Source organism: Lissotriton vulgaris, chromosome 2_1 (assembly GCF_964263255.1).
Source record: "Lissotriton vulgaris chromosome 2_1, aLisVul1.2, whole genome shotgun sequence".
In the NCBI taxonomy this organism is placed as follows: Eukaryota; Metazoa; Chordata; class Amphibia; order Caudata; family Salamandridae; genus Lissotriton; species Lissotriton vulgaris.
In genome coordinates this window covers 1,766,498,260-1,766,514,046 of record NC_141687.1, presented here as the reverse complement: position 1 = coordinate 1,766,514,046, position 15,787 = coordinate 1,766,498,260, and the positions used below count along the sequence as shown (strand labels likewise).

The window sequence follows — 15,787 nt, the reverse complement described above, 5'->3', positions numbered from 1 at the left end:
GAAATGGCAAGTTGATGAAAACAGGATGGATAAGTAGTTTCAGGTAAAAGGCAAGTTAATATTATCCTTGGCCACTTAATGTAGTTGTGTAAACTGTCCCCCCTTATTGAAGTCTTCCCGTAATACTTACTATCTACCGAGAAAATCTGGATCATATACAATAGAATACATTTTTTCCGCATTGCACACTACGGGTCGCCAGGCTCTACTTGAGATAAACGGACTCCCAAAAAGGCCACTTACCCAGTCAAGGGATCCAAAACAATCGCCCGTGGTTCATCCAGGTTTTCAGAAATCAATATTTTCCTAGACGTTCCATTCAGTCGGGTCACTTCAATTCGATCTGTCCCGGTGTCTGTCCAGTAAAGGTTCCGAGCTACCCAATCCACTGCAATTCCATCCGGGTGGTTAATTTCAGTGGTCACTAGTGTCTGCGCGCCTGTTCCATCTAGAGTTGCGCGACGGATAGCCTTCACTTCATCGTCAGTCCAGTAGATGTAACTTTCCACAGGGTCATAGTCAATGGCGATCGCATGCTTAATATCATCCAACTGCAAAATAATGTCCGTGAAGTCTGGCATATCCAGCGAGATGCGGCGCAAGTCGGTTCTCCTAGCAAGCAATAAGACTTCTGACGCACCTGAAAGAAAAGAAAAACAATAAGTGAACGCTTGATTTTCAGAATTACAGTACTTTCGGTTACAAAATACGGATCGTTTCTCTCACTAGAAGTAGGACCTTTGGATTAGGCAGCAGCGCAGGGCCATATTATGCAGCCGGATTTAATAAATTGCAAGTCAAATAAGGCAAATCATGCGGCATAATGTGCCATTTTGTGGTAGTATCATTTCATTATTTTGATATTTTCACACTTGTTAACACCGTTGGCATTGGTTGTACCCGATTAGTACCTGTTTAACACCCAAATATAGCACTAAACAGAAAGATGAAGCCAACCTTTGCAGAGAGACTTCCAATGCCCAGCAACATGTGCAGCTGCGTTTTTAGTCACTTTTGAAACGTTTGAGCTAGAAACAAATAACTTTTTTATTAACATCTGCAGATTATGCTGCAGATGATGGAAAATGTGGCAAATTCAGCAAATCTATAATTACGTGAAAATTGCTGCGGCCGGACAATCACAATCCAGTGGCCTTGATTAGAAGACAAAGGTAGTGTGACAGATTTCCAATCACCTGACCTCCACCAACCCATGTTGCTACATACATTTACATATTTCAAGGATCAAAATAATTATGGCAAGAGAGAACAAAAAACAATCTTAGGCTCTAAAGCTTAGTAAGTGAAGGCTCAAGAAGGACACTATCGGTGATTTAAGTGGAACGAGAACAAGGTGATGGATGGAATGCCTGAATAATCTTAGGGCCGCATTCCAGTCAATTGTTTTCCCCCCCACCAAGCATTTCTAGAAAACTTTTTAGCAGGTACAACTGCCTACAAGTGATTTGTTAAGCCACATATTCACAGTGATTTCTGCATTCAATGTTAATAAGCTCAATCCAATAGCTTATAATTCAATTTCTTTAGACGCAATTTCAATTATTTTCATATGAGCAAATCTTCCAACAAATTTATTAACCTCATGCGCGCTAGCGGCATTCCGCTCCTGCGCTGAGATTTTTTAAATCGCACTTTACGTGACGAGCTGGGCTCGTCATCAGCGTGCGAGGAGGCTACGCCATGACGAGCCCAGCTCGTCATCAGCCTCGAAGGGGTTAACACAGGTATATGTATTCAAAAACTAGATTTATATTGGCAAAAGAATTGTAAAGGATACTAAAGATAAGAAATATTCCCTTAAAAAACACAAAGCAACCAGAAATTACAATATTTCGATGTTACAGATATCTCACTGTTGCAGTTGTGAACACCTTTTCAATACATTTATAGGAAAATGTGACAGATTAAACAGAGATGTCCTTGAATCCAGTGAAACAGAAAATAGGTGTGGTTGTCGACATTTCGATCTAATGTAGTATAAATCCGCTAGACCATCTTCAGGACATTTGGTATACAGATAACTGACCCTTAGGTGAGCAAAATTTAAACTTGGTTCAGTAGTCCACAATCCAAGAACGTGGTAGCTCAATGGCCTCCCACTTCTACCAGCAGTAAATGCAGATAGTTAAAGAGCAGCAACCTTAAATATGGATATTTGTCAGCCCCCTTGTCCAAAATACGAATCAATCTGTATTTCGACGTGGCTCAATCAACAAGACGTCCTGCTGACTCCTTAGGAGTTTTGTACCCTTTACAAGTCTTTTGCCAATATAAATCAATTTTTTAATAAATGTGGCTGAACAAATCATTTGTTGGTACTTGTACCTGCTAATACTTGATTTGCCCAAGCCTCGAAGGGTGTATTGGGTTCCCCACTGTCTCCTAACATTAAATTTCTAGATAAAAGGCCTGCCTCATGCAAATCAGTACTGACCTTGCTCCTCGTGAGAACTGCTGCAAGACCAGGTCCCCCCAGAAATGGACTACAAGCAACCCCAACCTGGTTTCACCCTACTTGGGGCTCGTCAGCAGGGTGTAGATTGAGTCCTAGGGCATAGGGAGCACGGGACCCATGTCTGGGTATAGCGGTCATCCTTGGGGCGTCAACAGCAACAACAACAAGCTGATGGATGTAATGAATGCTTGAATTGATCTCATCCACTTGCAATCGTGCAAGCACATGAGGCCACATGAGGTGGAGTCAGTCTGTGTCCTACAGCTTAATATATTTTTTTATTTCAGTTGAATAAGGAAGGTAAAACCTTTGTACTCTTGACTCTCCAAGGATAGTTTACATTTATTTTACATTTACTTTGTCAAGTGTTTTATTGCTTATGGCCTTGCATAAGGGTGCTATAAAAACATTAAATACATTTCTTGTGAGTTGTTTATTTTGTTCTTTGTCCAGAATTCTCTTTTGCCTTTATTTAGCCATGTCCTTAGCTCAGCAGGCCACACTTCTTGTGAAAGTTTCCCAGTTAAGTTTTTAAGAACGCACCCTTTCAAGAGCCCTTCCCACCACTTTTTTCACTCCACTTAAAGCATCAATTTTTTGGTTGAGCCTTGCAGTTTCCAAAAAAAAGGTGTTTCGATATAACAGCTCGACCAACACAGCCACACTACTGAGCCTAGTAACAGAATGCCAACCCGGTGGCAACACCTGCAAGGAGAGGCACAGACCTTGATAGTAGCATCTTCAGCAAGATTATGATAAGTGATGTAGGATGGGTTTAAGTGAAGGGCAGACATTTCTTTCGACTTCCGACAGATAGCATAGTTTAACATAACAGGATTTTCATGGCCGATTGAGAACAATGTTAAAAAAAATCTGCATTATAAAGCAACAGTACTTACTTAATTTCCAGTGTGATGACTCCAGTTCTTTAACCAAAACAGTAACTTTTTACAAAATATTTATTAGACTCAGAGGAGAAGCACAATTTTTAAAGTGCCTTGATCTTCCCTCTAGGTGTCGCCAGGTTTAAAAGCATCAGCAATACCAATAGATCTCCGCTTTGAAATGAGAATGCCTACCAAATTGCTCTGCCAATACCCTTTGTTTACTTAAGCATTTTAAAATGTGCACCCACAATAAAAGAACTAAACAATTCAACAACGGAAAAATAAAATGGTCAAAATGGCTGACGGTGCACCATCACGCATGCATCATGCACACCCAGCAGCCTTCTTGGATTGTTTTTTTAAGCATTCGCAGACAGATGCCCACCGTGTTTGCACTTGCATTGTGATGCATGTTTCACAAAGGACCAGAAGTAATTTATGACCAGTTGAAAACGGCATAGGAAAAATAAAAAATGAAAGTGTGCGCAACAGCAAACGTTAAAGCAAATGGTTGGACGGCACTCTGTAGATACCCAGACATTGAAAACGTGGTTAGAGACAGGGAGGGGCAAGAAGCAATGGACAAGACAGGGACGGAGGATGGAAGGGATTATTAAAGAGAAGGTGCTGGGAGCCTAGTCCCTCGTGGTGTTTTCACCTGTTAAATGTACCAACGCTGAAGGAAAATCTGAATAAGCAAAGCCTAATGTCAACTGAACAACAGTAGCCAATGGCAGATAAGAGCGGCCTAAAAGCCACTTTGTGTGCATGTATGATGTGCGTTGTGTGGAATGATGTGTGGTGGCAATAGCTCTCCCCAGATAGCCAAAGCTATCTGTAGGAGAGACCTAAAAAGGAGATTTATCTTTAACCAAACACACACTCACTCATGTAGAAGACTGGCCTATTCCTTCCATGAAACGTCAGGAAGGATTGTTGAGGGGGGATGAGAGGAGATGGCGGGGTTGAGGACTTAATGTCTTGAAAAGTGACTGTAAATCAGAGACAAAGTCCATTCTCTAAAGAATGGCAGGGAGCAAATGACTTTAAGGTGCCCCAGCCAAAATGATTTCAAAAGAGGTACTTGTGATGCACTCCGAAGCAGGAGCCCATGCAAATCTGAAGCAGAGCACAGCAAAATCTTACAAGCTCAAACAGCCTGTGAAATCACAAGTGCTTTCCAAAACCACATTCAGAAACTGTCAGGAATCTGCCTATTTTATGCCAACTTCCAAAGCAATCCTACAACGGTAAATTACAGCTGTAAAAAACTATCCAAAATGAATCCTGCAACAACCTCATTGATAACTACTCTTCAAATATACCACTGAGAACATTGTTGGTTTACAAGGTGCTTCACAGACCGTGTTAAAGTTTCAGTAAGATATCGGTCATGCCAACTGCACTTGTAAATAAAATGTGATCAGCCAAATGCAACCTACCCTCCACGCTCATTTTACGTCGAGACTATCAGACAGTGCATGCAGCATAGCCCCTTTAGGATCCTTTACACTGGCTGACTTGTATGTGTATCCTTTCACGGCTCACATTCAAGGTAGTACTATTTTCTTTTGACATTCAGCACTCCACGAGAGTGCATGTGTTTGCTAGCTTTGTCCTTCTTGTGCTGCTTCACCCCACCAATACTACTCTAGCACTGTGTTGCACTGCACCCCGCCTGGCTTGTCTGTAGAAGCTCATCAACAGGGATATTTTGCTGGCTTATGGCTAAAAAGAAAACTTTAAAGCTTTGCGTTTTATCTTCTGCATTCCACAAAGGACAAAGTTTGGCACACAAAGACTTTCCTAGCGCTGGGGGATGGCCATCTGCTGCCCTCACTCAGCTGGTATCTGAGGCAGCATGATACTTCTCCTGGAGGGCCCATAAATCTGCTCCCTTGGCTAGTGCAGGGGAGCAAAGGGCTGAATCCGGTGGAAAGTAAATTATTCCTTGGGAACGGTTTTTCTTTAAACTCCAACACCTCCTTATTCTTTTTACATTTTGTTTATAGTTTCCTGTGTAAAAAGTACTTGAAAAATAGCTGCTGCAAATTAAAAAAATGAATTCACTGTACAGTTTTGAGATATAAGATTTGCGCTGGTTTGTCCTCCCTTATTTGAAAGGTTTTTTCCACTTTTACTTTTTTAAAACAATAACTTACAGACAGTCAAAGACTTTTTGGGAGGCGCCTTTGAGATGCAAGATCATGCCCCAGGTCTTTAGGGCAGCAAAATAAGCTATACAGGCTAACACCCACTGATTTCAGAGCAGTTGGCAACGTCACCCATAGGGTGACAGATCGGAGAGCAACATAGAGCTATGCCTTTGCAGATTTGGGATGGCCAAATTTCTCTGGGATAAGTTTCCATAGGGAAACTAGGGTGCCTTCTCTCCTTTCCTTAGGGCGTCATAAAGGGATGGAGCACAAGCAGGGATGTTTGTTAAGGGGCCAGAAGGTAGGGCTTCGTGGTTAGCGTCCAAATTAATACTGTATTGTTTGCTGCTCATATTTTGTTCTTTAAGAGTTACAAGTCGAGGTTACAGGCCAATAATAATACGCTATGTGTTATTTATTAATATTGAATGAGATGTGTGCATAAAATCGCGAGGGCACAGCTAACGTGCCTGTAACTTGTGTACAAGGGCACTGTGGTCCACAAAGCTTGTTAACAAAGTCCTCATACTGCACCAATAGTGAACTGAGATTGGGCACAAAGCCACCACATTGCACCAAAAGTGAATGAAGTTTGTCCATCACACCACTGATGCGCACCAGCTGTAACTGACACGATTGCATATTCCTCACAGTACATCGATAGAGACTCTAGATTGTACAGTGCACCATTATTGTCATTGCAGGGTATGAGAAATGGATTGTAGTGTAGTAATGGCGTGGGCTTGTGCATAGCTCCAACATTATAGAGCACTTGCAGGTCTGTAGCTCGTGCAAAGAGCCCTCGCCCTGCACTAGGATAGCAAATCTAAAGTAACGCAAATACAAAATACTGAATAAATAATCAATTTGAATTGTGATGTTTTAATAACCGATTTAAGGAGATTCAGGTCGTGGTGAGTCAGATTGGTATATTACTCCTAACCTAATGCTAATTTCACTGGGCTGAGACAGATGTGCATGACCTGGAAGAACAAAATCTTTCTTTCCCGTTAGAGAAAACACAATTTCATTGGTGTGAAGGACCTGCGCAAAAACAGATCTTGTTGGCAATGAGAATGACCCGGTTTCGAAAAGTAGTTCAAAAATTAAAGGCTAAAGAGAGGAACAATCACGAGATCAGAGGCAAACAAGCGAGGCCTAGTGTCTACCCCTGGCTTTCAGCACTCGGTGTCACGAGGGCGGACCGTGAGACCACATCCCTTGAATTTAATAGTAATTCAAGGCATCAAACACGCGCTCATTCATAGTGCAGAATTATCTAGAAGCGGGAGGCAGATGATTGATGTGCAATTGTTTTTAATTATCAATTACACATCAAAGGTACCAGTGGCAGCCCAATTTCCTGCCAATCCGAGCAGTGACACTGCCGACAACTGAGTGAAAGTCTGCGATTGCAGCGGCTGACAATGGCGGCGCTGCGGCGACCGTGGGAGACGTCAGCACGTAAAGGGGCGGGGCGTAGTACCAGCCGTAGAGGAAGTTTCACCGCCAGTGTTCTACCGCTCTGGAGCTATGCATTAAAGAGGTCTTACCACAACAGAACCTCATGTCCAAGTAGCAGGTGCAGGAAGCACTCCACTGGCAGAATGAACCTAACGATGGTAATGCAAACCTCAAGCACTACACACTGTGTTCCTAGCTACGTTCCGCCGCGTCAGCGGGCGATTATGAGGTAACTGTAAATCACAACCCAGCTCCCAAGCAGATGTACTCGTTCATAGAATAGCAGGGAACTGTAGTAATTGTGCCTTTTCTTTATGTTTATTATAGAATTTAGATTTGTACCTATGTCATTTAGAATGTTATGATGTAACTTTGGATTCTTTAGTAATTCAGTTTGTGAAGAGAAGCGGTTGGAGTTTTGATTGAACTGGATGCGTTTCCTCTGCACCAGTGGGTCTTACTTCAGCACTTAATAAATTATACTATTTTTATATAATTTTTGTCTCCCTCTCGTCTTTACCGGAACTGAGCCCCATCAGGCAAAACGTTCACTATTGAATCGACATAAATACATCCTTGACCATCGGTCTATCACTTCACAAGTGGGTGACAGTCTCACTCCAGGTCATTACAGACACACCCCTCAGTCCTGAGGTTTTTGGCAACAAATCACTCATTTCAGATGAGTTGAGTCTAATTAATTCAATGAAAGCAAACAAGCCTACAACACACAGAATGCATCAAACAAAAGCCCCAAACTGGAAATAGTGCACATAAAGAACTGGCGGCAGGAGCTCAAATTACTTTACATAACGCTAGTCAAGCGGGACCACATAAGATCATGATCGAGAAGGCCTTGGGTTCAGAGTATTCAATGTTCACTATAACTTATGGAAGTGGAAAGAATGAAAACCCCATTTTAGGATAAGACGCAGAAGAGCGGGTTACAGAGACAAATAAAAAAAATCAATGCTTTTACATATAATGCATAGTAAAAATGTTGGCGGTAAGATCCCTGGAGTTAAAGTAGTGAGAATAATCTTTGAAGCGTGGCTGGAGAGTTAATGTTTTTAACAGACCAAACTTTTGAATTCTAGGAAGGGAATGATCCATTATAATTCAGTGGTGTGCACATACATCTTATCTGGATATGGAGAGCGTTCCAGAACAACGGCTTCAGTAGCTGATGGAACGGGCTTGTGACTGGGCATAGGGTGTTTGGATATACATAAAGGATGAATATGGCATAAAATAATTAGACGAGGACTGCACCATAAGATGAGGACCGATATATTTCCAGGATCCATGCCCTGGCGGAATTTAAACAGAAGGATGAGCAATTTGTAGTGAGCTCGCTATCGGCAGAGAACTGTCCTCATTGTGCTATTCGAGAGACTGGGCAGGTAGTGCAATACTATGGGAGCAATCCTGGTGAATCTTTACAGGAGTAATAAGGAGTATTGGAAGAGTTCAACAGTTTAATATGCTTAAGTTAAGTAAAACCGCCACATTTTGGAAGTCACTGGTCAGGGTAGATTATAAGAGGAAGATTTGAATTTTTTGTGGAGTTCGAACATGAAGGAGGGAAGGACCATCCAGTGTCCAATGGCTGAAAGACAGGTGAAAGTAGTGGCATAATAAAAGCCCAGTTGGGGGGGGCATGTGCATGAGCTCCAGGGGGATCCCTCCGGCAATGTGCCTGGGCAGCGGGCACCTGGCCAGAAAGCACCTGACTAGGTCTGGAGTATTCCATGTACTTTGCAGGCCCCCCCCCCTCAAGTTTCATTATGCCACTGAGTGAAAGCAATGATTTAGGTAAGAAACCAGGAAGAAGAATATGTCTGCCATCTGGCTAGTACAAGGCCCAAACTATTTTCAAATATCAAATTCAGCGTGCCCTTTTAATGATTTTCAACTGGGGTGCAGCCATTTTCCCGATATCAGGGCTCAATTGACAGCCATTTTTCAGAATCCGGGCTCAGAATTCAGTCACCGCTCTGCATCTGGGCTACAAAGACACTCATCTCGCATAATCAGGATTCTGAGGGCAGTTCTCAGAACTAAGGCTCAGAAGGTAGGAGTCTCAGAATCAGGGTTTGCTTGAAAGGCAGTTATTTCTCAGGGATTGAAATGCATGCATTTCAAAATAAGGGCTTTAAGGGCCATTTTTAGAACCGAGGCTCAGAAGGTTCTATGAATAACGACTCCAATGGCCATTCTCAGAATCAAGGCTCAGAAGTTAATTCTCAGAATCAGCGCTCTGAAGGCAGACACCTTCCACTACGGCTAAGAAGGCAATCAACTCTCAGAATCGGGGCTCATAGGAAACATTCAGTCTCTAGAGCCAACTTTCTCTGAAGGAGGGTGCAGAGGGCAAATACTCAGAACTGGACTTCAGGGGCAGACTTTAAGAATAAATGTGTCATAGATCTTCATATGGTATTAAGATGGCAAGGCGGAAATCAAATGGAGTATGCCATCTTTCGTTGAAAACGGTGATTGAGTGGGCAGTTTGGATGGTTATTTTTGTGTTATAAGTCCAGTTCAGATAAATACAAACTGATCGACGTTGGTAAACAAACCAAACCTTTTGTGTCAATTCCACTTCATGCGATTTCCCAGATGTAGCCTTGGGTGTGGCTTATATTAGGCGCTATTTGAATTCAACAAATGACAACTGCATGGCATCCACAACAATTAATTCACTCTACTTTAATGAAATAAAGCCTTTTAGGCCTGTATATGCTAGTCCACACCAGATGCCGTTGCTAAGCAGGAAATAAAGCACTGTTGTAAGATCTTGTGTTTCGCTCAATAGTTCAGCATTCCCCACTGCTGCTGGAACCAATTTACAAGTTATTTCTCAAACAACCACGATCATCTGTGTAATAGTCACATACGATCTACTCAATGTAGATTCTCTGCACAAATTCACAGCAATTTCATACAGTAGATATGCTACATTACCAGCATATGTATAGCACATTTCTGCTTCTTCTATGGCCTCATAGCACTCTCTGCAATTCCTCAAGGTGACAAAGTGAGTCTTTTTGATGCAAATAGAGAAGGGTTGCCACCACACCAATGACAAACATAAGCATCTCTTTTTCTGAGCCATAAAAAACTGAAATAACCAGAACAATGTATTGAGAGGTCAATTTCAGTTTCCACCAGTGACCTTGCTCATGATTTCTGGCAACTAAAGGCACATTTGGCTTCAACGTTTTTCATCTTGATCATGCTAATCCCTGGAAGCACAGGGGTAGAGACAAAAGGGTACGCAGCATGGCTGACAAATCCCTCCAATTGAACAACAGATTAACTTAAACGACAGACCAACCGCAATTCTTAGATTCCCTACTCAGTGTCACTTCCCAGGCCTGCCTCCTGAAATGTTTTGTCGGAAACACAGGCACTGGTGGGTAAAACAAAACTCCCACAGAGAGATTCAATAAGTGGAATCACCAGTGCAGTGACTTAGCAACCTAAAGGGGCACCATAATCAGGTGGCCGAAATCCTGTGGGCCCTAAAATGTAAATTTGCCCAGTAGAGAGCAAAGTTTTCTCATGCCACTACTCCCTTCACTTGACGCCGCTGTTGTGCGGGAGATTCCATAACCAGCATGGCTACAGCTGGAGAGCCCTCAGAGAGCTTGAAAGCCCACTTCCGAATCCAATGGAGGAAAAAAATGGAAATGCACGGGGGCAAACACAGAATTAAAGATGGGCTGGACCCCCAAGGAGAAGTTTTCTTAAAAAAAAAAAATGGATGGCAATGGTATAGTGTTTATGGGCTTGCACTTCGCTGTTATGGAGTGGATAAAAAAGAAAAACTGTGTAGTAATGGCCTTTTCACATACTTTATAAAGCAAATCACGTTTGATTTTTCCCCTAGTAATGTTATATTGGGTTTATTAATTATGCTTAAATGTTCTTTACGGTCACCTGTCATCTGCTTTCCTGGACATGTAGATTTTTATTATAAAAATTGTGGAGCAGCCTTTCCTTGGGCGTTCTTTTGTATCTTTTAAAGATCCCAAGTACCAGACAACCATTGACTGGGCTGGACACATTCTTTGTTTTTCTGTCAGTTTATCAAGCTAATCACTCTGTTTGTATTTGTGCGTTGACTATTCCCCAGCATCTAATCTTATTGTTCCTATTCCTGTCATGCAACCATCGCCAAGGTGCTTATGTTCCTTTTGGCGAAATATGTTGTGGTGTTGACGTCCCAAGGTACTGCCTTTTGCTTTATTCAGAACACGCCAAAATGTAATAGTGGGGCCAGAACATAGAATTGTACAATCCCAGACCACGGATATCAATGTAATTAACAGTGACATGCTGCTAAAATCCTTGGGATAGACACTGTACATGCACCTAATGAAGTCTACTGCAGGTGCACTATTCTCAATTACAAACCACACAAACAGAAGAGCAGAGGACACGACAGCAGGAGAGATTCGGGGAGGTACAGCAGATGTACATGAGCCAACCCCCCGACATGGGTGAAACAGGGAGCTTGTCATTGGTTTTGTGCCTCCCATCCCTCATTACCTTTCATCTTAAAAATAACAAGCGCTGCAGGAGCAAGCCAGCAGATCCTTCCTTTATCTTCAGCCTTCAAGAACACAAAAGTGGGCCTCTCCATTCCTTGGGTTGAACTCAATCCTTTCTTTCTACTGAGATGCTCAGAGATGAAAGAGGAGTAGATAAATTGGCTCTCCAACAGCTCAAGCAACATTACTCCGTCCTGGCAGTCAAGGCCTTATTTCAAGCAAGCTGGCACATGCCTGACTGAGGAGAAAGAACCGCTAGGAACAGTGCCTGGATAATTAACGCATTAGCCACTAAAACCCTAAACCATTTCCCGGGCACATTTCAGGCAAGTGACAGCTTGCTGAGTTTACAATTTATTTGCCAAGCCGTTTGATATTTGAAAATGCACCTACACTGAACCAATAATATGCCCCAATATTTTAGCTGGGAGGGAACGAAGCAACTGGGATCCTGGTCACTGAATGGCTTTTGATTTACATGTACATTGATCAGATACACCTCACTACTGTTCAGAGGTTTCAGCATAAGAGACTAAGAAAATGTTACAGAAAAATTCCATTATGTACAAAAACTCTTAAATAACTTACATTCCATTAATTCCACACACAATGGCATAGGTCTCTAGGACTTTCAACTTGTCAACAGGTTTGCCACATAAGGCCCCATTATTATCAGGAAGCAATTCTTTACAAATCACAGCAATCTATCAGATGCAAAGCAGAAGGCTCATCAGTGAAGGTTCGATCCAGAGCAGGATCCCATCGATTCCTATACCAACTATCCTCAAGGAACAGACATGACCCGACAAAGAGCCAAAGTAGTGTCACCATCATTTGTAAATTTTCTCCAAAGTCAAGAATTGACTTTCTTTCAGATTGGACAACCAAACAAGATTAATGCTGTAGCAAGAAAGATAAAGGCAACAGCTCAGAATAGACGCAATCGAAGGTAGAGTCAAACATGAATTATACATCAACAGCATTACACTGGTGAACACCAAAGGGGGCAAACCAACTCAGACTGTTAAACGCCTGTGAGAGAGGCCTGTCTTTTGAATGAGAAGAATTAATCAGCAAGACTGTGAGGAAATGTGGTTTATTGTATGGTGGGGGTATGTGACCTCACCGTGTAATAAACTCACAAAGCCATCTTGGGTCCAATCAGATTAGTTTGTAAAACCTTAGCGCAACCCTGGCTAGCTGTGGTTTAGAGCACTCAGACTTTAACAAAAAACTGGTGCAAAGCATTTACAAGTACCAAAACAATTGGATAAGAAAGAAATACAATACAATAGAAATTAAACAAAAATGTATCAAAATACGTCTTATTTTTAGGAATCCATACACCAAAAAGAACTAAGTCCACTGGCGGATTCCACAAATATAACTTGTTAAGCAAATAGTTAATCACTGCTTTACACAAAAATGCAAACAAGCATTGGCAAGTATTATGGTTACTTTGAAAACCTTTTATTAAGTTGTGCTCGGGTACTCCAGTGTGCTTTGGGCGACCAACTCCAGCAGGGAGCAAGTCACAGGTGACAGTAAAGCTTAGCAGGACAGTTAACTTGCAGTCAAGGCAGTCTCCAGTCCAGTTCTAGGCTGTTTGAGCAAACGCTCGTAGACATCAATGGAGTGGTTGTGAAGCAAGGGATGTTGAGGGTGCTGACTTGGTAGTCAATTGTGTCCTTTCCTGGCAGTCATTCAAACCTGTGTTGGAACCTGGGATGTCAGGTCACCTAGGGTAGCCTGGCCTAGGGTAAGACATGCAATTCTAGAGGCATAAGTGTGAAGGTTGCAAACCACCCAGCAGTAAATCCACGCAATAACACACAAAAATGACGCTACACCAAAGTATGGAAAAATAAGAGCTGATTTATAAAAATAATATTCTCTTTTGTTTTAGCTTCTTAGTATTCACAATTGAAAGTTATACATTCGATCAGGACCAATAATATCACTTTTCTGTCTGTGGAAAAAGTACAGCTCATTACATTCAGATGTCATGAAATCAGTAGTTCTACTTTCAGAGATGCTAACTCTTTTCATTAATTATCATCAATAACACATTTAATCAGACACCAACATTGACCAGATTTGACTTCAATGAGGCGCCCTAAACTCTTCTCATCAACACCACTACCTCACCAACCAGGTACAAATGCAAGGAGGGTTTTCAGTTAAACCAGAAGTTTACTTAGACACTAGCCATCTATATGAGGAACCTTATGCCTTTACTTAGCCAGCAGGCACCTTCAGCACTCCCCCTTTCCACTTGGTTTCCTCAACTACTCCCCACTTTGCACAACACAGCTGTGGAAAGAAAATGACCAGTGTCTAGTTATTCCGTTGTAGGCTCTAGCGCCACTTTCCCCCTGCAGAACACCTCCTTACTTGTAGGAGATCTGGCGGTTGAAGTCTGGCTACACCAAAGGGCGGGGGAAAATCACTCGGCTGGACACAAGAGCCAAGCGCTGGCAAGGTTAATCAGCCCTTAGGGCCCCTCAGCGCTCCTTCCCCGCTTGAGCCTACTCCTCTGCGTGGCGTCAAATTGAAGGAAGCAGTCTCCCGTACTTCCCAAGCCGCTTTTGGGCTTCACAGTCCTCCCCTCCCGCTCACGCCAGCCACACCGAGCGGCGCTCGAGCAGGGGAGAGAAGTTGCCACTCGCCTCAGCTGCCGTGGGACTCCCGGCGTTACTCTCCAACTCTCCCTCGCACCGATCGAGGGGGAACACTGCTCCTCACAGTTGGCTCCGCCTCAGAGAGCCGAGCGCACAACCGGGCATGCGCGAAGGGGAAGCGTCTCCCCGCTGAAGCCCGCGCTCGCCTACCGGTGCTCTCTCCAGTACTCCGCCCACTCCAGGAAGTCCGTAGGGATTCCTCTAGGTCCGCTCCTCACCTCGAACTCGCTTCCTCAGCTACACCTCGGCGCCGATCCCCACGCTGGTACAGGGGCGGAACAGCCCGATTCCTCCTGGCCTCTGCTCCCTCAGCGCCCGCTGCTCTCCTCAGTGGCGCTCAACCACTGATCCGGCGCAGCTCACCAGGCGCTGGCTTCACTCCACAGCAGGTGAGAGATGACACTCTGTAGGATTATGAAACTAGGGGACAGTCGCTGTAACCAGGGCAGGATTTCACTGATGACTGAATAAAAGGGGGGGCCACAAGGATTAGCCCTCCTCCGTTTGAGGGATTCTCAGCAATAGTCTTTTCACTGGGCAGAGGACTGCACCCCATAGTGCTGTAGTCTCCTTCTCCTGTTCGCCTCCCTATTCTTCCAGTCTAGGGATTAGTCAGGCGCCCAGGGTCTCCCTTAACCATACACAACGGGGACAAGATAAGGATCCCAAAGGAGAGGTAGAGAAGTGGATTAATTAGGCTGCTTCCCAGTCCAGGAGGTCAACCCTTTCACTAGCCTCCCCCCACCTTCCAAGATAGCCTGTCCTCCAGCTGACTCTCTCTGGCAAGACAAAATGGCTGTCCAGCATTCCGCCTTTTATAGGCTGACCCTCAGGAGTCCAGAAGGGACCAGAAGGTTCTGGAACGCCCTATACTACTCTATGGGGCAAGTCCTGGGTTTGGCAGTTAGGGCAGTTGGTAGCCACCATTTTGTGGTTCCAACTATTTTCCTGTCAGAACAGGCCTCTAGGCCTGAGGTGAAAAATTATGAGGGAGGAAAGAACACCTATCCCCTTGACCAACACCTAGAAAAAGTTAGCGGACGCAAAAATTATTAAGGGTATGAGGGGCAAAAAGGGGACAAAATAAATAATAAATTGGAGGGACTACGCAAAAAGCCAGACAGGTCTAACAGTAGTCAATTGTGTCCTTTCCTGGCAGTCATTCAAACCTTTCCCCAGGAGGGCAGAAGGCTGTCTCGTGGCCAGCAACTGTGAATGGCCACAGGAAAACTTGGGTAACATACTGGCAACTTTCTAAAGACGCCTTTTACACAAAAGTTACATTAAATTCAATTTGGGCATTAAGTTGGGCTTAATGCAATGATTCTTTTGATACCATGAAGTACCAAATGTATTAATCCCATTCAAAAGTGTGAACAGCTGAGTTGTCAGTGTGAAACCCTGCACTTGCCAATGGGGCTACTATCCTTTCAACAGTAAAAGCAACAATTTGGGGGTGTTTACTGTTAGGAATATACAAACTCGTCTACTTTTCAATATGCTGCACCAAGCCTTAGGGCTCGATAGGCCTACCTTAGGGATGACTTACAAACATTTAAAAAGT

The 15,787-nt window shown here is 43.4% G+C and overlaps 1 protein-coding gene across 1 annotated transcript in view; it reads right to left on the bottom strand.

Annotated features, from left to right (window-relative positions):
• LRP5 (LDL receptor related protein 5) overlaps window positions 1–15,787 on the bottom strand; it is a 367,294-nt gene that overhangs the window by 210,606 nt on the left and 140,901 nt on the right. Inside the window, exon 6 of the mRNA XM_086957825.1 lies at window positions 244–640. Within this exon, the coding sequence (XP_086813951.1) occupies window positions 244–640 (397 nt within the window). The remainder of the gene's footprint in view (window positions 1–243; window positions 641–15,787) is intronic.